This window comes from Platalea leucorodia, assembly GCF_965183815.1.
Source record: "Platalea leucorodia genome assembly, chromosome: 9".
NCBI lineage: Eukaryota > Metazoa > Chordata > Aves > Pelecaniformes > Threskiornithidae > Platalea > Platalea leucorodia.
Window position 1 is genome coordinate 44556926 of NC_138831.1, and position 18591 is coordinate 44575516.

Genomic DNA, 18591 nt, shown 5'->3' on the forward strand with positions numbered 1-18591 from the left:
CCTCTCTCCCCTGCATTCCTCTGTCCTGCATTTTTATCATTACTTCAGAGATATTGGACTCCTTCATACCAAACGCTGTAAAGATCCTTCATAAGAGGAAAATCCTACCGCTGAGACCTTAAGAATGAAAAAGATGCAGCAAGACTCAGGTGCTCTTTGGATACAGCTTGCCTACAGATCCATGGGTGCTCTGCAGCAAGGTCTTCAGCCAGTCTATTGCAGTGACTTCAGTAAAGGTTCCCCTCACACTTGATTTAAGTGTTTATACCAGATGACCATTGCCTTAAATGCTAGTCAGTACACTCAGGCATTATTTATTACAGGGTGTTATAGACATTTCAGTTTCACATGCTTTCACAGACCCAGAGTAATTTAGGGATCCTGTTAATTCTAAAAGCCGAGCCAATAAAGCACAGTAAGGATTAATCAGTGTTCTCCAGAATAAAATAAGTTAAAAACAATCCATCTCCTTTCTTGGGGTTCCTACTTGCTTCCCTTAGCCTGTGTGCAAACCTTTTGAGGACAAAAGTTTGTCAAGAATGCTGAAAGTCAATTGCTACAGGCTCTCAAAGTACAAGACAGAAGAAAACCATCTAATTTTGGCAAGAATGCTCACTATACACTCATTTTGCTGCTGGTTTTCAAAGGCGCTTTGTTGCTTATTAATATGAACCCAAAAGATTACTAGTCAACTCAGGGATACGTGTCCAGTCAAAAAGACTGTGACTGACCTTATGGTATGTGTGTATAGCTAAGGTGACAAAAGGGTGTTCTTTTACATCAAGCTAGCTCAACTGAAATTACATAAGTATATAAGGTAACACCCAACCATACTGTTAGCTGCTGCTAAGAAGAAGCTATTGAATTGAACCGGCATCATGCATCAGTTGAAGGGGTGGGAGAATTCAGTTCTGGCCAAAAAGGAGGCAATAAAAAGGCTGGTTTATGGGAGCTGGTTTTGTTCTGAGAAACTATCACACAACATCACAACAATGTCAATGCAGATCCTTCTTTTTCTGTCTGTACTGGTCCTACTTTGTGTTTGCTGATTGTCTTGATTCTTCCATTGATGGCACAGGACACTATTTTAATTGTCGTCTGCTCAGTATTTAGCTTCAAACTGTCCCATGAATACGTTTACCTTAGCTCAACAGAAGTAACATCCTCCACAGTGGCATACGGCAGGTCTTTCTTCTGCGACTACAACGCATGTTACAGAGACTCTAGTACTACAAATTCACCGCAAAATCACACAGGAAAGCCACTTCCATTGGGAAGATCCAGCTAATCCAGCAAAGCCCTAAGCCAGGTTTTTACCAGCTCGGAGATGTTAATAAAATCTGTTCTGCAAAGAGATATACCAGTAATTTCAATAAACTCAGGAACTAGTGTCATGAGACAGATACATGCTGCACATAACGTCTAGAGAAAAAAATATGACTGTGTTGAATAAAGTAAGTACGAATGGTAGATTGAAAGCATTCACGCGAAAGTGCAAGGTCCACAGAGAATACAGTCACAAAAGGCTCCATGGGAAGTCAGTCTGTGCACCCACAGCTAGATTTCAAGATGCCATTGAGTATCTCTGCAAAAAATGTCTTTATTAAGGAGACAGTTTGATTTACAAGTACTGGGCCCATCAAGTTATTATCTAGCAAGAAGCGTCAGGGCACAACTGTTCAGTGTCTGGCTGGAACTCCACTTGCTTACAAAGTGCTTATAGCCCCCTTGGTCCAAAGCGCTTCATATAAAAGCTCTGCTGCATTTTGCTATTAAAGGAAGTTACTTACGAGGTGGAAGCACATAGAAGGAACGAAATTGTGTCCAGCTAACACAAAAAAACCAAAGTCAGGGGTCAAAATTAAATCCCAGGAATGAATTTTGGGCTGTCCCACTAAGACTAATGCTCAGAGCTGGGCAGAAGTGTCCATGTGTCACTGGCAACTGCGACTGCGTGAGAGCTTGGTGTGACTTCCTACACAAAAGATGGTACCATCACTCCTTGTACTACACCACCACCTGGAAGATGAATTCTTACTGACTCCAGGGAACATTGCCTTCTGCTGCATCATCAGCCATGGATGAGTCTGGCCAAGAATATTTTCCAGAGTGTGGCAGTGGCAGGAGAGCAGAACATTTGTAATGAGGTGCTCCTACCAGGGGTATCTTAGTTGTTTCATAAAAGCACATCAATTTGCAAAGTACAAACAGATGACATTCCCTTTTTTATTTTTTGATTGACTAAATAGAATTATCTTCTAGAATTAGAGCTTCAAGGTCTCATCCTTACAATGAATAAATTAAACAAATATTTTTACTGTATATTGACTTATAGTTTGGACAATCATTGCTTTATGAGATGCTGATTAACAGTCAGGAAGGTGGTAGTCTATTGTCCAGTAATTTGCTTTTCATTTTCTCATTCTGCAAATTAACTTTCCTACTAAATGAGGCGTTAGGCTGATGTCAATATTTGCAGGTACTCCACAATTATACTGTGTTTGCTAAATCACATTGCTTTAATTCAAAAGTCATTCTGATTTCCATTTAGACCATGATCCTGCTGGGTGCTTAGCTCTCCTGTAAAAGTGTCGCATGCCCTCAGGTCTCACGGAGTCAATGGCATTAGAGATTATTCAGCTGCCTTCAGATCTGAGTCTCATTTATTTGGGAAAAACATAATTAGAGGTTAGGAGCCAGGTTTATGCAATGTAGATTGTAGACAAATCATCCAATTCTTGCATTTAAGAATCTCCTCTCTTTTTTAACTGTTTTCATAGTGGGAGATTTCAAGGTGAACCTGCACCTCTTGTTAAACTAATGTGTCTTAATTTTCTGCAATTTTTAGCTTCAGTGAGGTGTTCTCCAGCCTTTCATCATCTGGGGGAAGGAACAGCTATCTAATCAGCTTGTCTGAAGGAAATGCCTTTTTAATGAGTCCAAGTCTCCAGCAGGACTCAAAATAGCAAGGCAGTAAAGTCAGAAGTGTTTATAGAGAGAAAATGCATTAAAACCGTTAGCATTGTGGTATCTTGGAAATGACAGCTGCTGATATATCCACAAGCTGTCCCAATCTCAACCCTCCTTACTGCTGTACACCCTTGGCTGATGTGCATACTTACACCCCCATTCCACACTGGCAGATGATTAAAATCCTTTCCTGTCACCTCCCTCCTGTACCAGCTGATCCATAGGGTTTTGCACCAGAGGATCACAAAACAGAATTTCAAAGCCATCCCAAGGAAAAGCCTCTTGGCTAGAGTCCTGGGATTTCTTGTTTATTTATGTGTTCTTCCTTGCTCTTTGAAAATATCTGAAGTTATTCCTCATTTTCTTAATATGTAAGCCTTCCCTCAGACAAACGCACCAGCCAGGGGTACAGATCTGGTGCCGAGGAGACATGATTTATGTCACATGCAAATCCATTTTGGCAGCACATGAGCTTTCCTTTCATCCAAATGGCTTAAAGCAAATGAAAACTGGCCTCAGCACGGCTGCACTGTCCTGGAAAGAAACCCAAATGGGTGTAGTCTGAGAGTGATATCTGAGGCAGCTGTGCCTGATTTTTAACTTCACTGGTGTAATTGTGAATGGAGCAGAATGCAAACCTCTCAGGAACATTATTTTCCAGCACCTAATGCAGCGCTATGACATCCTCACAGTCAGGTGAAAGCATCTACTCTGCCAGATCAAGGGTCAGAACAAGTGTCAACCTGGCAGACCGAAGCAAGCATGCCCCGAAGGTGGTTCTCAAGATAATATTCCTCATGCACTCTTGCAATTACGCCAGATTAACAGTGATTTGCAGCTAGGTCGGCACCCAGGGCCACAGGGCAGGAGAGAAACCCTAACGCTGCACTTCACAAACACCTGTCATAAAACCATAGCCACGGGGAAGGGCGAGGATGCAGACACTTGGGTGAGTATCAAACTCTAATAGCTGCTCCTGACCTCCAGCAGTGTAAAGGAGAGCAATAAAATACAAAATGGCCCTGTAGAAAATGTCCAGAGACCTGTGGTGAGCAGTTTGGGTGAGAGAAGATAATAGTTATGGTTGCAGTACTGCTTTTGTTGGTTTTAATATACACCACACAGACTGATATGTCTCCTGTGAGACCATCACCTTCTCTTAGCACATGTCCTTGTTCTTCTCTGCTGCATCCTCAGCAAGAATAGGTACACGGGGTGCCCACTGCTGCTCCAGGGCGGCTGTACTGGATGAGGCGCACATTAGCTCCCTGGACTGTAAAATATGTCTGGAAGGTTTGGGAATATGATTCCAATGGCAATCGCAGAGATGCCTAACGATACAGATCAGCTGCTTGCCTTGGCACATTTCACAGAAGAGGTTTCCACCAGCTCTGCTGAAGGAAAATCATCCTCTACTGTGTCTCCTCCTGTTACCAACACTGCTGATGGTTAAGCTTAGATTTTCTTTTTAAGTTTGCACTTTTGCCCCTTGAGGTGTAGGACTTCAGTCGAGTGCTTCACTGAGGTCCTCACCCTTCATAGCTCTCCCTCAGTCCTTCTGTGCCAGCCATAAACCCCATATCCCATAGGCACCGATTCCAGACATGGATGAAAAAAGTTAGGCCTGTCTAATATCAAAACACATGACTACACAGCTAATTTTCAATAAGATTAACCACAAACAGGAGGAAAAAAATGAACTAAAGCAAAAATTGTTTTAGAATGGTGACAGATCAAGAAAACTCCAGCTGTTAAGGTTACCCAAAGGTGGACGTTGACACAAGCCCACAGGTACTCAACAAGGAGATGTCCAGCAGACAAGATGTAATAAGACTGACTCAGGGGAGCTGACTCATTAAGTCCACTCCTTAGTGTCCAACCTTATCTAAGGCACCATGTTCCCTCCCAGGTATGACAAGTGTTTATAAAAATCTGACAAGGTATCTGCAAGAAATTTAATACAAATTATTGTGGGGGAAAAAGTTGCTAATGCTTGCTTTGGTTGGGGAAATAATAGCTGAGAATTGTGCTGGCAAAACTACTCAGCCCTGAGGAAAAGGGACTATTGTAGCTATAAAGTCCCTTTTCGTTCTAGGCTAATGATAATCCAAGAACATTAGTATTCCACACATTAGTAGTTAAAGCTGGGTCAATTTAGACCAGAAAAAATGTTTGGGTATAACAATAATTAACTATGAAATCCGAACAGGTCATTTGTCCATCCCTGAAGCACTCTACTGAGATCTCTCAGGAATGTGGTATGTTGGAAAGTGGCAGAAAGCACACTCAGGTCTACCAAGGTACTTGAGTGGAGATGCAAGACCCTCATTCTTTCTTTCAGCAGAGCAATCCAGGAGGAATTTTTCTAAAGGAAGTAAGTGCAAGTATACAACATAAAGAAGAGAAAAAAAAATCCAGTCATTCCACCTCTTCTGGGCAGAAATTTAACTGATAATTGTATTCTGCTGCAATAAACTAACCAACCAGATGTTTCAGATAATTAGCATTAGAGTCAAATTTTTCTAGCAGCTGTTTTCCTTGTGACAGACAAGCAGTATACCTGCTCCCTCAGCCTGGACAAACTCTTCCAACAGGATGTCTATGACGTGATCAAGACACATGATGGCACTTGCATATATTATATATATACTCAAGAGCTTTAAAGCATCCACTTGAATATTGGTAAACGTGGTAGCATGTGCAGAAGCTTACTTGGGTCTCCAGATACACATTTGGTGAATTATATGAGTTTTCAGAGCTTTGCTGCCTTTAGCACCTAACCTAGAGCAGGCAAAAGCTGACTGGAAAGACCAGCATGCCCCCAGAATGTTTTTTTTTCCAGGGAGTTTTAAGACTTCCCCTGCCATAATTCTATATGCTCAAGTGTTTTAAGAGACACCACTCTATTTTCACTTATTGAAAAGTCTGTTAGATTGTCCATCCTGTTTATAACGCACCACAGCATCCATCTGGAGCAAAGCATCTGTCTAGCCACGCTAATTTAATTAGTCTGTGAATCTACCCATCTAGAGACAGAGACCTTTCTAGCTGTCTAACTTCAGAATTTTTATAGCCGAGGTCCCTAAATGAACATGTTAGGAAGGAGATGAGCGCTTTTGTAGTCTAAAGAGATTTCAAGAAAATGAGCTTTTGTTTTGTTTTGTTTTATTTTGGTGGAAGAACCAGTTTTCCCTGGATGGAAAACAAACACCTTATGAACAGGCAGAACCCTGCTACGGATGAGCCAGTTTTTCATGACCTCATGCAAAAACCTTGGCATTTGAGGCCTCAGGTAGCTTCTAACGTGCATCTTGTGAGGTGCACAATGTCTGAAAGACTGATATGTATCATCTCATTAAAATTAAGACCACTCAGCTACAAGCACCAGACTGTTCTCCCCACTGATTGTTAATGCTGCCTCAGGCCATCAGTGTTGGAGACCTGTCCCTGTGGTAGATGGGACTATTGACACTTGTTGATGTGGCCCAGACCTGCTGGAAAAGCTGTGGCAAGCCAAAGTTCAGCATGGAAGGGAGGTGCTGGCAGCTGATGAGCAAAGGGCAACAGCTGAGCGTGCCAGGTCTCCCGCATTTCTTTCCGGTAATGGTCTGAATTTCTGCTGGGGCAATGTGCACCAGCTGGTCTTGGTAAAGACTCATCAGCCTGGGTGGAGACTCTGCTCAAGATTAATTTTCAGTGTCATGTTTATTAAAGGTACTCATATAAAAAAAGGCCAACATAAAAAGCCCCCAAACAATGACGCAATTTTGGGAAAAGAAATTCAAAAAGGGTGCTGGGAGAAAAAAGGGCTCATTGAAAATGTCAGTTCTCTTGACTTCCTAGTGTGACTGGTGATGACTGGCTTATGCCTTGAAAAACTAGGGTGTTCTTAATTTCCATTTTCAAAGGCATCTTCATAGGTGTTCAGGAGTTCTGAAGGCTCAACCACCTTGGAAGGTAAAATTTAGGATCCAAATCATGCAGTTATTTTTGAAAAATGTAACCTCTGTTTCACAGAAAACTCTTCCTTTCAAAGGCCACTGACATCTCAGTACTGAATGGATCAAGTATTTAAACTTCCACTTAACTGGAAGTCTTAATAACATAAGGAAGCGAGGCAGCAGCCCTTGGTGCGGACCCAGAAATGAACTGGAAAAGTGCGCTTGAAGAGCAAAGCAGATCAGGTTTTGCTATTACGCCAACAAGGAATGTGATCTGTAATAGTAGAAGTGATGATTAGTGGTTTTTAAAAGAAGATATCTCTTGAAATTAGAACTGGAGGCGGGAGCGACAACAAAAGGCGCCATCAGAAAGACACGTGGCGGGGACACGACGCACGGGCCGGGAGCGAAGGCTCACCCACAGGGCAGCGGCGCGGCAACGCACGACACCTACCGCGGTTTATTTTTCTGAACGTGCAGTTTTTATAGGGCCTCCCTTCGCCCTTTAGGAAGGAGCATTTGCACAGAGATGAAATTAGGGCGCCCGAGCTGGGGGAGGCCGGGAAGGAGACGCGGGCCAGGCCTATTCGGGGGCAGCTCGCCCTCACCCCGCGTGAGGAACGTCCACCCCCGCGCGGGGACCCTCCCTGCTCGCGGGCTCCGGCCCCGCACCGGGAGGCAGCGGGGGACGGGGGCGCCGCGGCGGCCGCCCCTCCCGCGGCGACGGGAGCCGGCCGCGCCGCTCCGCGCCCATCCCGGGACGGGGCCGCCCTCCCTCCTCCCCTCCCGCCCGCCGCGGAGCCTCCGCCGGCGCCAGCCCCGCGCTTTCCCCCGCCCCTCGCCGGCGGGGGCGCGGATCCGGCCTGCGCGGGGCCGGCGGAGAGAAGGAGCGCGGCGGGGCGAGGGGAGGAGAGAAGGGAAGGGAGGCGGCGGCGAGCTGGCCATGGCAGCAGCCCGCGGGCGGAGAGGCAGCCGCCGCGGGCTGCCGCTGTGATTGGCACCCCGAGGAGGAGGAAGGCGCGGAGCAGCCGCGGGGCCCGCCATCCCGCGGCGGCGGTGCCCGGGAGGATGCCGGGGAAGCGGGGCTCGGCGGGCAGCGGCGGCGGCGGCGGCGAGCTCCCCGGGGCCGGCGCGCCGCGGCAGCGGAGGCGGCGGAGGAAGGTCTCCTGCTTCTCCAGCATCCAGCTCTTCCTGGTGTCCGAGTGCGCCCTGATGCTGGCCCAGGGCACGGTGGGAGCCTACCTGGTGAGTGGGAGCCGGCCCGCGGAGCCCCCCGCGCTACCTGCCGAGCCGGCGCGGCGGGGCTGAGCCGGCGGCCGCTGCCGGGCGGGGGGCGCCCGGGGCGGGGGATGCGCCGGCAGAAGTGGAGGGGAAGTTTCCTGGCAGCCCCCCGCCTCCCCTTCCCCGGGTGGGTTTTACACCAGCCCAGCGTTTCACGGCTTAAATGACTCAGCAGCGCTGAGGGGTTACCCTGCTGCCGTCCCTCCGGCGTGCGCGGCGGGAACTTCTGCAGCCGGTCCCCCGGACTCCCGAAACCCCGCCGCATGGCTCCGCATGCGGGCTGGCTTGTCACTGCTGCCGGCTTCCGAGCTGGCCGGTAGCGCGGGTCAAATGCCAGCCCTTCCAGTTTATACTGAATAAATACCAAGAAAACCTAGTGGGGCATTTACTTCATGCCGCCTGCGTTACTCATTTTCCTTGTCCTCTTCAAGTGATGCAGCGGTGTTAAGCGCAGCAGCTCCGTAAGTCTTGGTGTTGGGTAGAGAACGGTCCAAATAAGACTTTGCACTGAATTTACATAGTGAGATCTGGTGTCAGAGGCAGAACCGTAGTAGAAAAGTTGGAAAGATGTCCATACGGCTGTGCTTGTGCCTTTGAGTATACACCGAGAGAGGCAGCCTGTGAAAATGAAGCGTTCTTCTTCCAGCAGATGTAAGTGTATAGTTGATTTAAATTTCTCAAAATAGCTTGCTGGATTTGAGAATTATAGTTTCCATGGAAAAGAAATGTATTCATAATCTCTGAGGCTTTTTGAGGCCATACACGTAATATATTATACAGTAAGTGTAAGATCTCTGCATTCTGTACTTGTATTCAGCATTTAGCACTGCTCCTCTCTCACATGCTCAAACTACTTATGCAAATTTGTACTGAATGTGATCTATAATTTTTCAAGGTATGTGGCTACACTAACCATGGTTAATATTCCCTGTTAACATGAAATGGAAATTAGTAGTCATCTCCATAGAATAAAATGCATAAGTTTAGTTTGGAACACATTTGTAATTCCAAAGGGAACTCCATCACATCTGTTGAGATAAATTAAGTAATTCTATACCCTATGTGAGTATAGGTGGATATCACTTAATTTGTAGGAGCCAGACAGGGACATGCCTCTTCTATGTGAGTAACACCGTAGTAAGTAAATATACTGTTTCCGATGAGCTACTTGCAAAATGAGCTGTCAGCATGAATGAGTGTGGGATAATCCTTCGTCAAAGTAATGGCCAAGGAAGAGCCTGCTCAGGTGATGTCACCCAGTGGGCACCAGTACACTGGAAATGTGTAGAGCTGCTAGAGGACTATTTCTTTGCACGCTTCGCTACCGTGTCTGAGCACAGGATCGGCAGGAATAGTCCCTAGCATGGCATTTTCCTCAAAGTCTTTTGCATTGCTCTTTCCTCACCAGTTTAGCATTTCTTTTCCTGTTTTCCCCAACTCTGGTGGTGTGCTTTGTACCGGAGTAGCGTGCTCGCTCCCTCCGATGCACCCCAGCCCCACCAGCTGGAAAACACCGCTGCCATCGCGGTTCCCAGAGTCCTACCTCCCTCCTCCGAGGGGTTAACTCAGCTGAGGTGCTGCTGTCCCTACCCTCTGCCATTCTCCAGGACTGTGTCCTGACCAGCATGACATCAGGCCCCCATGGCCAGCCGGATCCACGAACAGTAACAGACAACTGGTCAGTGGGGAGAGAGAGAGAGAAAAAAAAAAAAAGAAAACTAAACTCCAAACAATCCCCAGCATGCATAAGCAGTGGCCCAGCTGCACTGTGCAAGTGTTCCTCCGTTCCCTGTATAATTTATCTTCCGTCATTGCAAATACCACGCAGCTCTTCAAACAATGAACAGATGCAAATGTGGAATTGTCTTTGGAGGGTAAATCTGTGCTTAAAGCGAATCTGTAGGAGCGCTGTGCTTACAGGTGTCACGGGGGAGTGGGAGCAGGAGCAGGAAAGATGCTTGGTAGGAAAGAGTGGAGGACCTAATCATTTTTGCAGACCAAGTGTCCCATGGGGCCAAATGCTGTTCTCAGGTGCTGTCTTGGGGGTAGAATCAGTGGAGGCACTGCAGAGTTGCCCAGGTGTAACAGCAAGTGGATATTCATTTACTGGGGCTCCTGGGATGAGCAGGGGCTGTTGGGCTCGGCGCTGGTGTGCCGGGCTGCTCCCTGGGGGACAAATTAGCAGGCGAGACAAAGCGGAGAGCAAACAGAAAGACAAATAGGGAGATGCTGCGGAGGACAGGCACAGTGTGTAGTTCTGGGCAGTTGAATAAACTACTAATTTTAGCCTGTCAGCAGTGAGCGAGTACTGTATTCATACTTCTGCTTTGCTTGGCCACATGTGTGACTTTCCCTAGTTATTTGTAACTCAGGAAGAGAAACCTTTTTTCGCCTTATACGGCGACAAGTTGGTTTCCTCGGTTTTTGTCTGCCTTGCTCTGCACAGGGAGACCATGAGGGCAAAAACTCAGCTTGTTGAGCAAACAAGGCGGGTGCTTGGCTTTTTAGGAGTGATTGTAGAGCTCAGTTTTCATTGGGCTTGGCTTTCACGTTAGTACATTTAGAAGTGGATATTGTTATTTCTTTTTAGAGATGTAAAAACTTCTTTTTTCCATGTTCTCCGCACAATAAACTAGCAGCGCCCACTTGGAACATATGTACAAAGTAGACGTTCATTCATTATGTGGTTTTGAAGCAAAGATCATTCACTTTTATTTGTTCATAAAACATTGTGCTTGCCAACAGGGCTTTATAAATAATAAATGCTGATAAAAATCTATAAAGTCCAATTCTTTTCCCACAGAACTCAGCAGTGAAAATACCCCGGGATGCCAATAGCGGATGTCTACGGTTAATTAGTACGGTGTCTCTGAGGTTCTTCATGTGAAGTTTTAGGGTGTATTTTATCAATGTCATGTTCCAAAATATTTGTCAATTATTGCGCTTGCTGTTTGCAAAATGCACATGTTCCAAAATGACTTGGTGCCATATCCTGCATAGTTTATGCAAATGCAAGCCTGCGCTGCTGCCTTAATTTCTGGGGCTGCTGAATACACCCTATTATTTGCATATTCTTGTAAGGTTTTGTGTACGCATTTATTTGGCTTCATCTAATTGCTCCTGCGTGCTTTTGGAAACTTGAATTTCCCAGCAACTGCAGTGGCAGCGAGGAGAATGCTGCTTGTAGTCTGCAGGCATTCCTGCTGCAGAAGTTACTCAGGGGTTTTGCGGCAACTTTTAAAAGCCCAGATGATTTCCACCCCCGGTTGCTCTCCTGCAGCGTAGGTCCGTGGATTAAAGAGCCGAGCGTTACTGGTGCAGATGGCACCAGGAGGGAAAGGCTGGAACCTCCGTTTTCCAGACAGAGCCTTGTGCCTTTCAGGCGAATGCAGCAGTGTGATCAGTCATGCCGGCCGTGCAGCGATGAGGATTTCGATAAGGCTGATTCACATACCTTGGCAACACTTCCCTCCCTGTCCCCCCACCCCTGAATTGCTGCGTGCGTTATATTTTGGAATAGTTTAACCGGTAATAACGTTCTAAGTGCTCCTGACGGTTTATCGCCGAGGCATTTCATCACCCTGCCAGTGAAACCTTGTGCCTAGCCAGTGGTGAAATCATTGCTTTAGCAGAAGGTGAAGAGCTCTCGGTTTGACAGCCACAGTTTGTGGAGCAGGAGCGCAATTTAATTTTCTCTCCACAGCCTTTAGCCTCGGCTCGCTCCGGTTTGAACTGACCTAGTTGCAAGCACCCAACATCTGCCAAAGTCACGGGCTTCTTTAGATAAAGGGCATGCGTATGGGCAGCGCGTTGAGAAACAGTTATTTGGTGTGCTCCGGATAGCTGTTTTTACAGAGCTTTACTGAGATGTCTCTGTTTGCTGCAGCTTTGAATGCAGCTATTCATGTGTTTTATCAAGTGATAGAGGATGACTGGCCTGAGCATGAGATGGAAAGGAAAATAATTGGTCCCTCCCAAGGAGGGTGCATTGGTGTTTGCGTGGGAATGAATGCCAAATTGTTTCGTGTTTTGCTGAATGAAAACTTTTGAGCCACGCTTAACTTCCCGGCTAGAGCTTTGCCCGTGCAGCAGTGTTTGACTGCAGCTTGCAAAAGCCCTCTTAACATATCTGCAGTAAAAATAGTACTGTGTGAGTCCAGGTGGGATTGTGTGTGTGTATGTGGTCTCTGAGACAGGCTCCTTCTGTTCAGTTTTATTGCTACTGGGGTTTGGGATATTAATGACAATTTTAAAATTCCATATTCAGGAAAAAAATAAGTATCAAAGATAAATACAGATAAAGTTAATCATCAAAGGGTTCCTGCTGGAACAAACAGAACAGGGGTCCTGTGAGATGGACACCGGGGAACCGAGGGATTAAGAGCAGAATTTGGCTCTTGGATTTTTAAGTCACTTTGGTGCGCAACCCCTTCCCCTCCCATGTTGAATGTGACAAATACAATACTGTTTTCCTGTTACAGAAAGCGGTTGTATCCTGTTGTAGAGACCCAGTCAAACCCTCCTTGGAGTCAGTGGAGAGCCCCGCGTGGAGGATGTCATTAAAGGCAATTTCGATATAGGAGTACTGCAGTACTTCAAAGCTTGCTGTTGGGCTTGGTGCTGTACAATAGAATTTGCCCCTGAGCATTTGCCGTCGGAGTAGACTGGGTGGGAGAAATGTTGCAGGTGGGGAAACTGAGGCAGAGATTAGGAGCCTGATTCTGTTGCTGAAGCTATTGATAAAGTTTTCGCTTGGTTAACAACAGCAGAGCCCGAATGGCTTAGGCATGGGTGGAGAAGAGTCTGGCAGAGCAAGGAATTTCAGTTTCAGGTGCTTCAGTCCAATGACTTAACTGCAAGAGCAGTTTTTCCCATTGAATTTATTATTGTTTTTATTAAAGTATTTATTTTCCTAGAATAAGAATCAGCTTTAAAATACTGCTGTCCTTTTTTTTTCTTTCCATCCTCAGCGGTGCTGAGTAATAAATTAGCTGTAATGCTCATAATTTATTTGTCACTGGGGTATTTAAGGGGAAAAAAAAACATGGAGTGAAAATAAATGTTTTAGTGGGGATGAAGATTGCCAAGCATTGGCTGGTTATTGCTTACAGTTCATTTTCCCTTAATATATCTTTGCTGGCAATGTTATTTCTGGAAAGTTGTTTCTAGTATGCCTCTCCCATTAGAGAATATTGTCTGTTTTGCAGCTGAGTTGCGCAGAAAGTTATTCTAAACTAGCTCTTTTGACTACATTCATATTTCTTCTTGAAGAAGCCTTTTGATGTTTTTCGGGTCTCTGACTGCAGGGTGGAGGAGAAACCAGATCCAGCTCTGGGTTCTGATGCCTTCAGACTGCTGTGGGGCTTGGGTCGGGAGTGTGGTATTGATTCATTAACATAAAAACTTTATATAAATCAGTAGAAACAAATTCCGATCCAGGCGTAGGTTGGATTTTTGAGTATCGGGAAGGCTTGTGAGTAACTGGCATTTATACTTTGGTTTAAAGTTTTCTTTTATCTACTGCTAATAGATAAAATGGTGTAGATATAAAATGTTTGTCTATTACATTATATACTGTGTGCCATTTGCAGAGTAAATCCAAACTTGCAATCTGATGCCTTCTTGGTTAAATGCATTTAAAGGCAAAATGCACTTGATGCGTAAGAGAGTGAACTAATTGATTTTAGTGTTTGCGGTTTTTTTATTATTTTTAGCAGAAAGTTTGGCAGTTTTTCCTTTTCTCTGTAAGGGCCAAGTGATACTTGTAAGCCCTGAAAGAAAGAGCAGCCTGTTAGAAATGTTATGATCCATCGTAAAACCAATGTCTCATTTCTTTTGGCCAGCCTTCGCTTCCAAAGTCCCTTTAGCATTTGCTGTGTGCCTGTCTGACACCTAGCTCTCTGGGTTTTAATGGCCTGCAGTACTAGTGCAGCTGAGGTTTAAAGGGATCTTGAATTAGATCAGAGAATGCATTGGTCTGAAGGTCTGTGTTGTTCTTGCTTAGTAACTTTATGCAGTGTGACTCTTTAAATCGTAATGTAGCTCCTGTCCCAGAGAGGGCTCGGTTGAACTCTCTCCGTCTCTGCAAGGGAGAGCAGATATTCTGGGCTTTCCAGAAAGGGGTGTCTCTCAGGTTGCATGGACTTTCTTTTCCCTTACTTTCGGTGTATTGTAACGGACCAAAAGCCAGCTCCTGTTCTGCTATGGCAGTGTAAATTTATTGCTTCAAAAGAGTTATTCTGCAATTCATCAAGAAGAATTTGTCCTCTGTGTATAATAATCTAAAATGCTTCCTTACTTGTATACTCCTTAGTCTCTAGTTATTCCTTCATGTTAGCAAGATTAAACAATGGCATACTATTTAGTGGGTGAGGTTGCAGCTTGGATGAATTAGTATAGCTTTGTCTTCTGATCAACACCAGATGAAGCTGGAAAGTGACGTATTTTAAGCATCATCCAAGGAAGTTTAAATAAACACGTGATAATACTACGTGTAGTAACTCCTTTAAGTGCTCCAGTGAAGTTTGGAAGAATTCATTTTTCCTATTGCATAGAAAAATGGGCCACTGATTTTGATTTACAAGGTTTCATTATAACTCTGCAGCAAAACCAGGACTTGAACCCCAAGAGTCCCATCTCTAGGTCACCTTGGAGCAATCACTAGACTCTCTGTCTCTTTGTAGATACACAGTGCAATGCAAATCGCATTGCCTGCCCCACTAAGTAGAGGTTTCACACTGCCACGCTTCAGTATCAATACAATCAATAGCGATAGCAAGCTGTTCAGGGAGTTCCCGGAGTGTCTGGCACCTCTTCCCATCAGTGTTGGGAGGACTCTGCCCTGTTGTGGGAAGCATTCTGTAATGTTTAGAGAGATGGTCCCTGCATCCAAGATATTTCAGTTTGAGTGGGCGGATCAAAGCGTGGAGAAAAGGAACTATTCCTTTTTCCCAGATTTTAAGTGGGGATGCAGTTGTAATCGTGTAGAGATGAAGACCTACAGCATAGGTATGACTGGAACTGCCCCTTCTCACTTAGCAAATCTAGGAAAGACCTCAGAACTAAAATCAGATTTCTTAAGCTCTCCAGTTAGCAACTTTATCTTTTCCAGCCTTATTCTGAATGTGATGTGCTTCTGCATTTTGATACCTAAATATTCCTTACTGAAGGGAGGCAGGGAGGCCCCCTCCTTCTGCTGTTGCACAGTGCCCGTTGTATTGAAGTTGCAGATCTTTTACTGGGGCTTGTATGGCAGCAGTGCCTGAATGCACTCAATAGTTTCAAGTGACTGCTTGCAGCATAAAAGCAAAATCTTTATTTCAGGTTTGCTTGAATATTTATCATCATCGTTATTTCTTTTGCCTCTGCCTTCGTAGTACCCTTTCTCCTCACCAAGCAGCCAGCTGATTTCCCCATATTTTTTGAACATCTTTTTGGTGTCTGCAGCTGTCGCATGGATGATTTCTGCATGTTTGCAGGCTCAGTGACTTTTAGATAAGTGGCTGTGAGGGCAAGTGTGGGAGCACAGACATTGTTTTTCCATGCTACATAATGATCTATTTTCTGGGCAAGGATTGGTGGAATTGTCTTATTTTTAATATTTAAATGTCCTTTAAAAACACTTACCATGCTGTTCACCTTTATAATTCATAATGCCTTAAGTTTACTGAAAGTGGAAAAAGACTGAAAATTCAGTTTCATGGTGGTCCATAAAATGACAGTGAAGTTTTTGAAGGAACCTGGATAATTCAGTTGTATTGAGGTCTTCATGACTCACCCAGCATTACAGTTTCTGAAGCAACTATGTCAGATTTGCTTTCAAGTTTGGGGTTTGTTTTTTTTTTTTGGTGCTTTGATGTTTGCATCTGAATCCAACATTTTCTCTAGGTTTGTTTTTTGGTTTTTTTTGTTTTTTTTGTTTTTTTTTCCTAATAAAGAGGCAACTACAAACTGCCACAAAAGAAACTGAAAGAAAGCTTGTCTGTTTGGGAAGAGTTGTGTGGTGTGGGTGTGGAAATGTTTCACTTTTCATTTTCAAAAATATATAGTGTCTTTTCCCACTAAAAGTTATACTTTGGCTGAATTGAAATCAGCCTTGGTTTTGGGTCAATGTCTAAGAAACAGCCTTGATGCATGTATTGTATTTGTATATGTAAGTATATATTGTATATGTGTATTTTAAGGTGATACTTCATAGTTTAATGCCTGAAGAATCTAATGAAATGATGGGGAATTGCTTTACAGTCAAGGTGCCGGGTAGTTGTGCCCTCTACGTTCCTAAAACAGGTGAATTATTCTATACATTTATGTAAGGTGAAAAGTAAGTATTTTTCCTGGAGTCTGCTTGGAACCTGTATGAGATGAAGCTTTGCATGCTCTCAGCTGGCAGGGAGCACTTACATTCAAATGCAGGATGGCCAGAGGATAGCAGCGATGGGTATGTTTGCTGTATCAAGGCAGAGTTCTGAGTTTTCTGTAGTTTCGGATTTGTTTCATCCCTTGAATTCTCCAAAGGGATAACAGAGAGTGAGAAAATAACATAGCTTCATAGGCTTGCAACCCGTCGTGTTAAACAATGAACGGTCTTTGTTTTCTCTGGTAGAACTTCAACAGGAAGAGCTGCAAAAAGGTTGTTTTGGGGTTCTTTTTTTATTTCTGAAAAGGAGGATGTGAAATAGCTGCTACCTCTTTCCACTTCTTTCCTCAGCTTTGTGCAAACATCGGTTGGCACATCATTAGCAGTAGACCAGAGAGTTGCTTGGGAGCATTATGATGCTGGAGTGCGTGCCAAACCTCTCACTTTGGCTTGAAGGGAACCTCTGAAAGGCTGCAGGAGGAATGGCATGTGCCTTGCTTGATGCGGTAGCAGGACAAGTCCTCTGCACAATACCAGGCCTGTATGTGCACATACACATGTCTAAACTGAGAAAAGTCAAGGGAGAAGAGGTGCAGCATTTGAAGCTTCCAAAAGAGAAACTAAAGATACTGACTAAAAGAAAATTATTTTGAAAAATATGAAGGAAAAATGCCCCCAGTGGTGTCCTGCTGCTTGTTGTGCCGTGCTAATGACTTTCATCTGCTGGAAACATGCTTACTTCTCATCCTGACACAGTTTGAGTGTTGCGTGATGAATTGAGATGCCAAATTAGGGGTCGATCCTTTCTTTCCCTGTAACTGGGAAACAACAGAAAAATAACAATATGTAACTAGGTCTTGATTTTTAAAGAGGAAAAACTTTAGATTTCCAGTTTTTCAGTCCTGTCCTTGCTCAGTGAGGTATTGTGGTGGGTTAATCTTGGACTGCAGCCAGACGCCCACCCAGCTGCTCTTTCACTCCTCAACAGGGCAGGGGCAGAACATGAGGTGAAAAAGATTGTGGGTTGAGATAAAGACTAGCAATTACTGTCAGGGGCAAAACAGACTTGACCTGGGGAAAAGTAATTTTTATTGCCAATTAAAATAGATTTGGATGTTTAAAACAAAGACAAAAATTAAAACACTGCCTTTCCCCCATCCCTTCTTCCCAGGCTCACTGGGGGCATGTCTCCATCGGATGCTTGCTGCGCTGTCCTGGGAGAGCATCTGCCCTTGCCCATGAGCTAAAGTAAACGGTTAATCGTGTTTGAGCACTGTCATGCTTTTTGCAGAAATGTTGGCTGACATTGGGTAAATGGTTTTCCCTGTGCTTGGATCCTTGGTGGTCAGTCACTGTTTTTTGTGGTGTGCCACTGGGCAGCAAGCAAGTTCAGCCCAAGAAGAAACACGTGTCTGTGTGACTAAAACATGGTGATATTCTTTCTGTCCTGCAGGTGTTGTCTGTAAAATTTTATTATTTTGGGAATTAACCTTCCCCATCGGCTATGCCAAGTGCTGAGGTTTGTGTGATGGGCAGAGAAAGCGGTGGGCGTATACGCCCTTTATGAGAAATAGTAGGCAGCATTTTTAGGGCTTACCAGCAAAAGAAAACTGTGGGTTTTGTTTTTGTCTTGTTCAACGTACAGGGCCGAGAGCGGTTAATTACAATGGGCCTTTCAGCCTCTCCATGAGATGCACACTTTGTTTCCTGCTGCCTATGGCTAGTTATAATGCAGGTCCTTATGTCTGAAGTCAGCGCAGCTGCTTGCTGAGGGACAGGAGCTTTAGCTGAAGGGATGCCTTGTCTAAGCGTGCTTGTTTGTGAAGGGTGGTGATGTTAGTTTTGTAATATCAGCCGGTTTGGGCGTTCCTGTAATCGGTCTCATCCGTGGTGCTCGGTGCAATGAACACCCACTGAGCTCAACTGTGTTCCTGCAGGAACCTGCTGCATCTTGTGTTCTCCAGCTTCGGTCCAAAGAGGGGTGCTTTGGCCCCAAGTTTGTATTTCTGTCATCAAAAGGTGGTATCAAAAAACACATGGCTA

General features: G+C 44.8%; 1 protein-coding gene across 1 annotated transcript in view; it reads left to right on the forward strand.

Annotated features, from left to right (window-relative positions):
- Nucleotides 1-7979: 7979 nt before the first annotated feature.
- The window catches only part of SLCO3A1 (solute carrier organic anion transporter family member 3A1), a gene marked incomplete at its 5' end in the record, with an annotated part of 144242 nt that continues 133630 nt past the window's right edge, over nucleotides 7980-18591 (forward strand). The window contains one exon of the mRNA XM_082321213.1: nucleotides 7980-8156. Coding sequence (XP_082177339.1) covers nucleotides 7980-8156 — 177 coding nt within the window. The remainder of the gene's footprint in view (nucleotides 8157-18591) is intronic.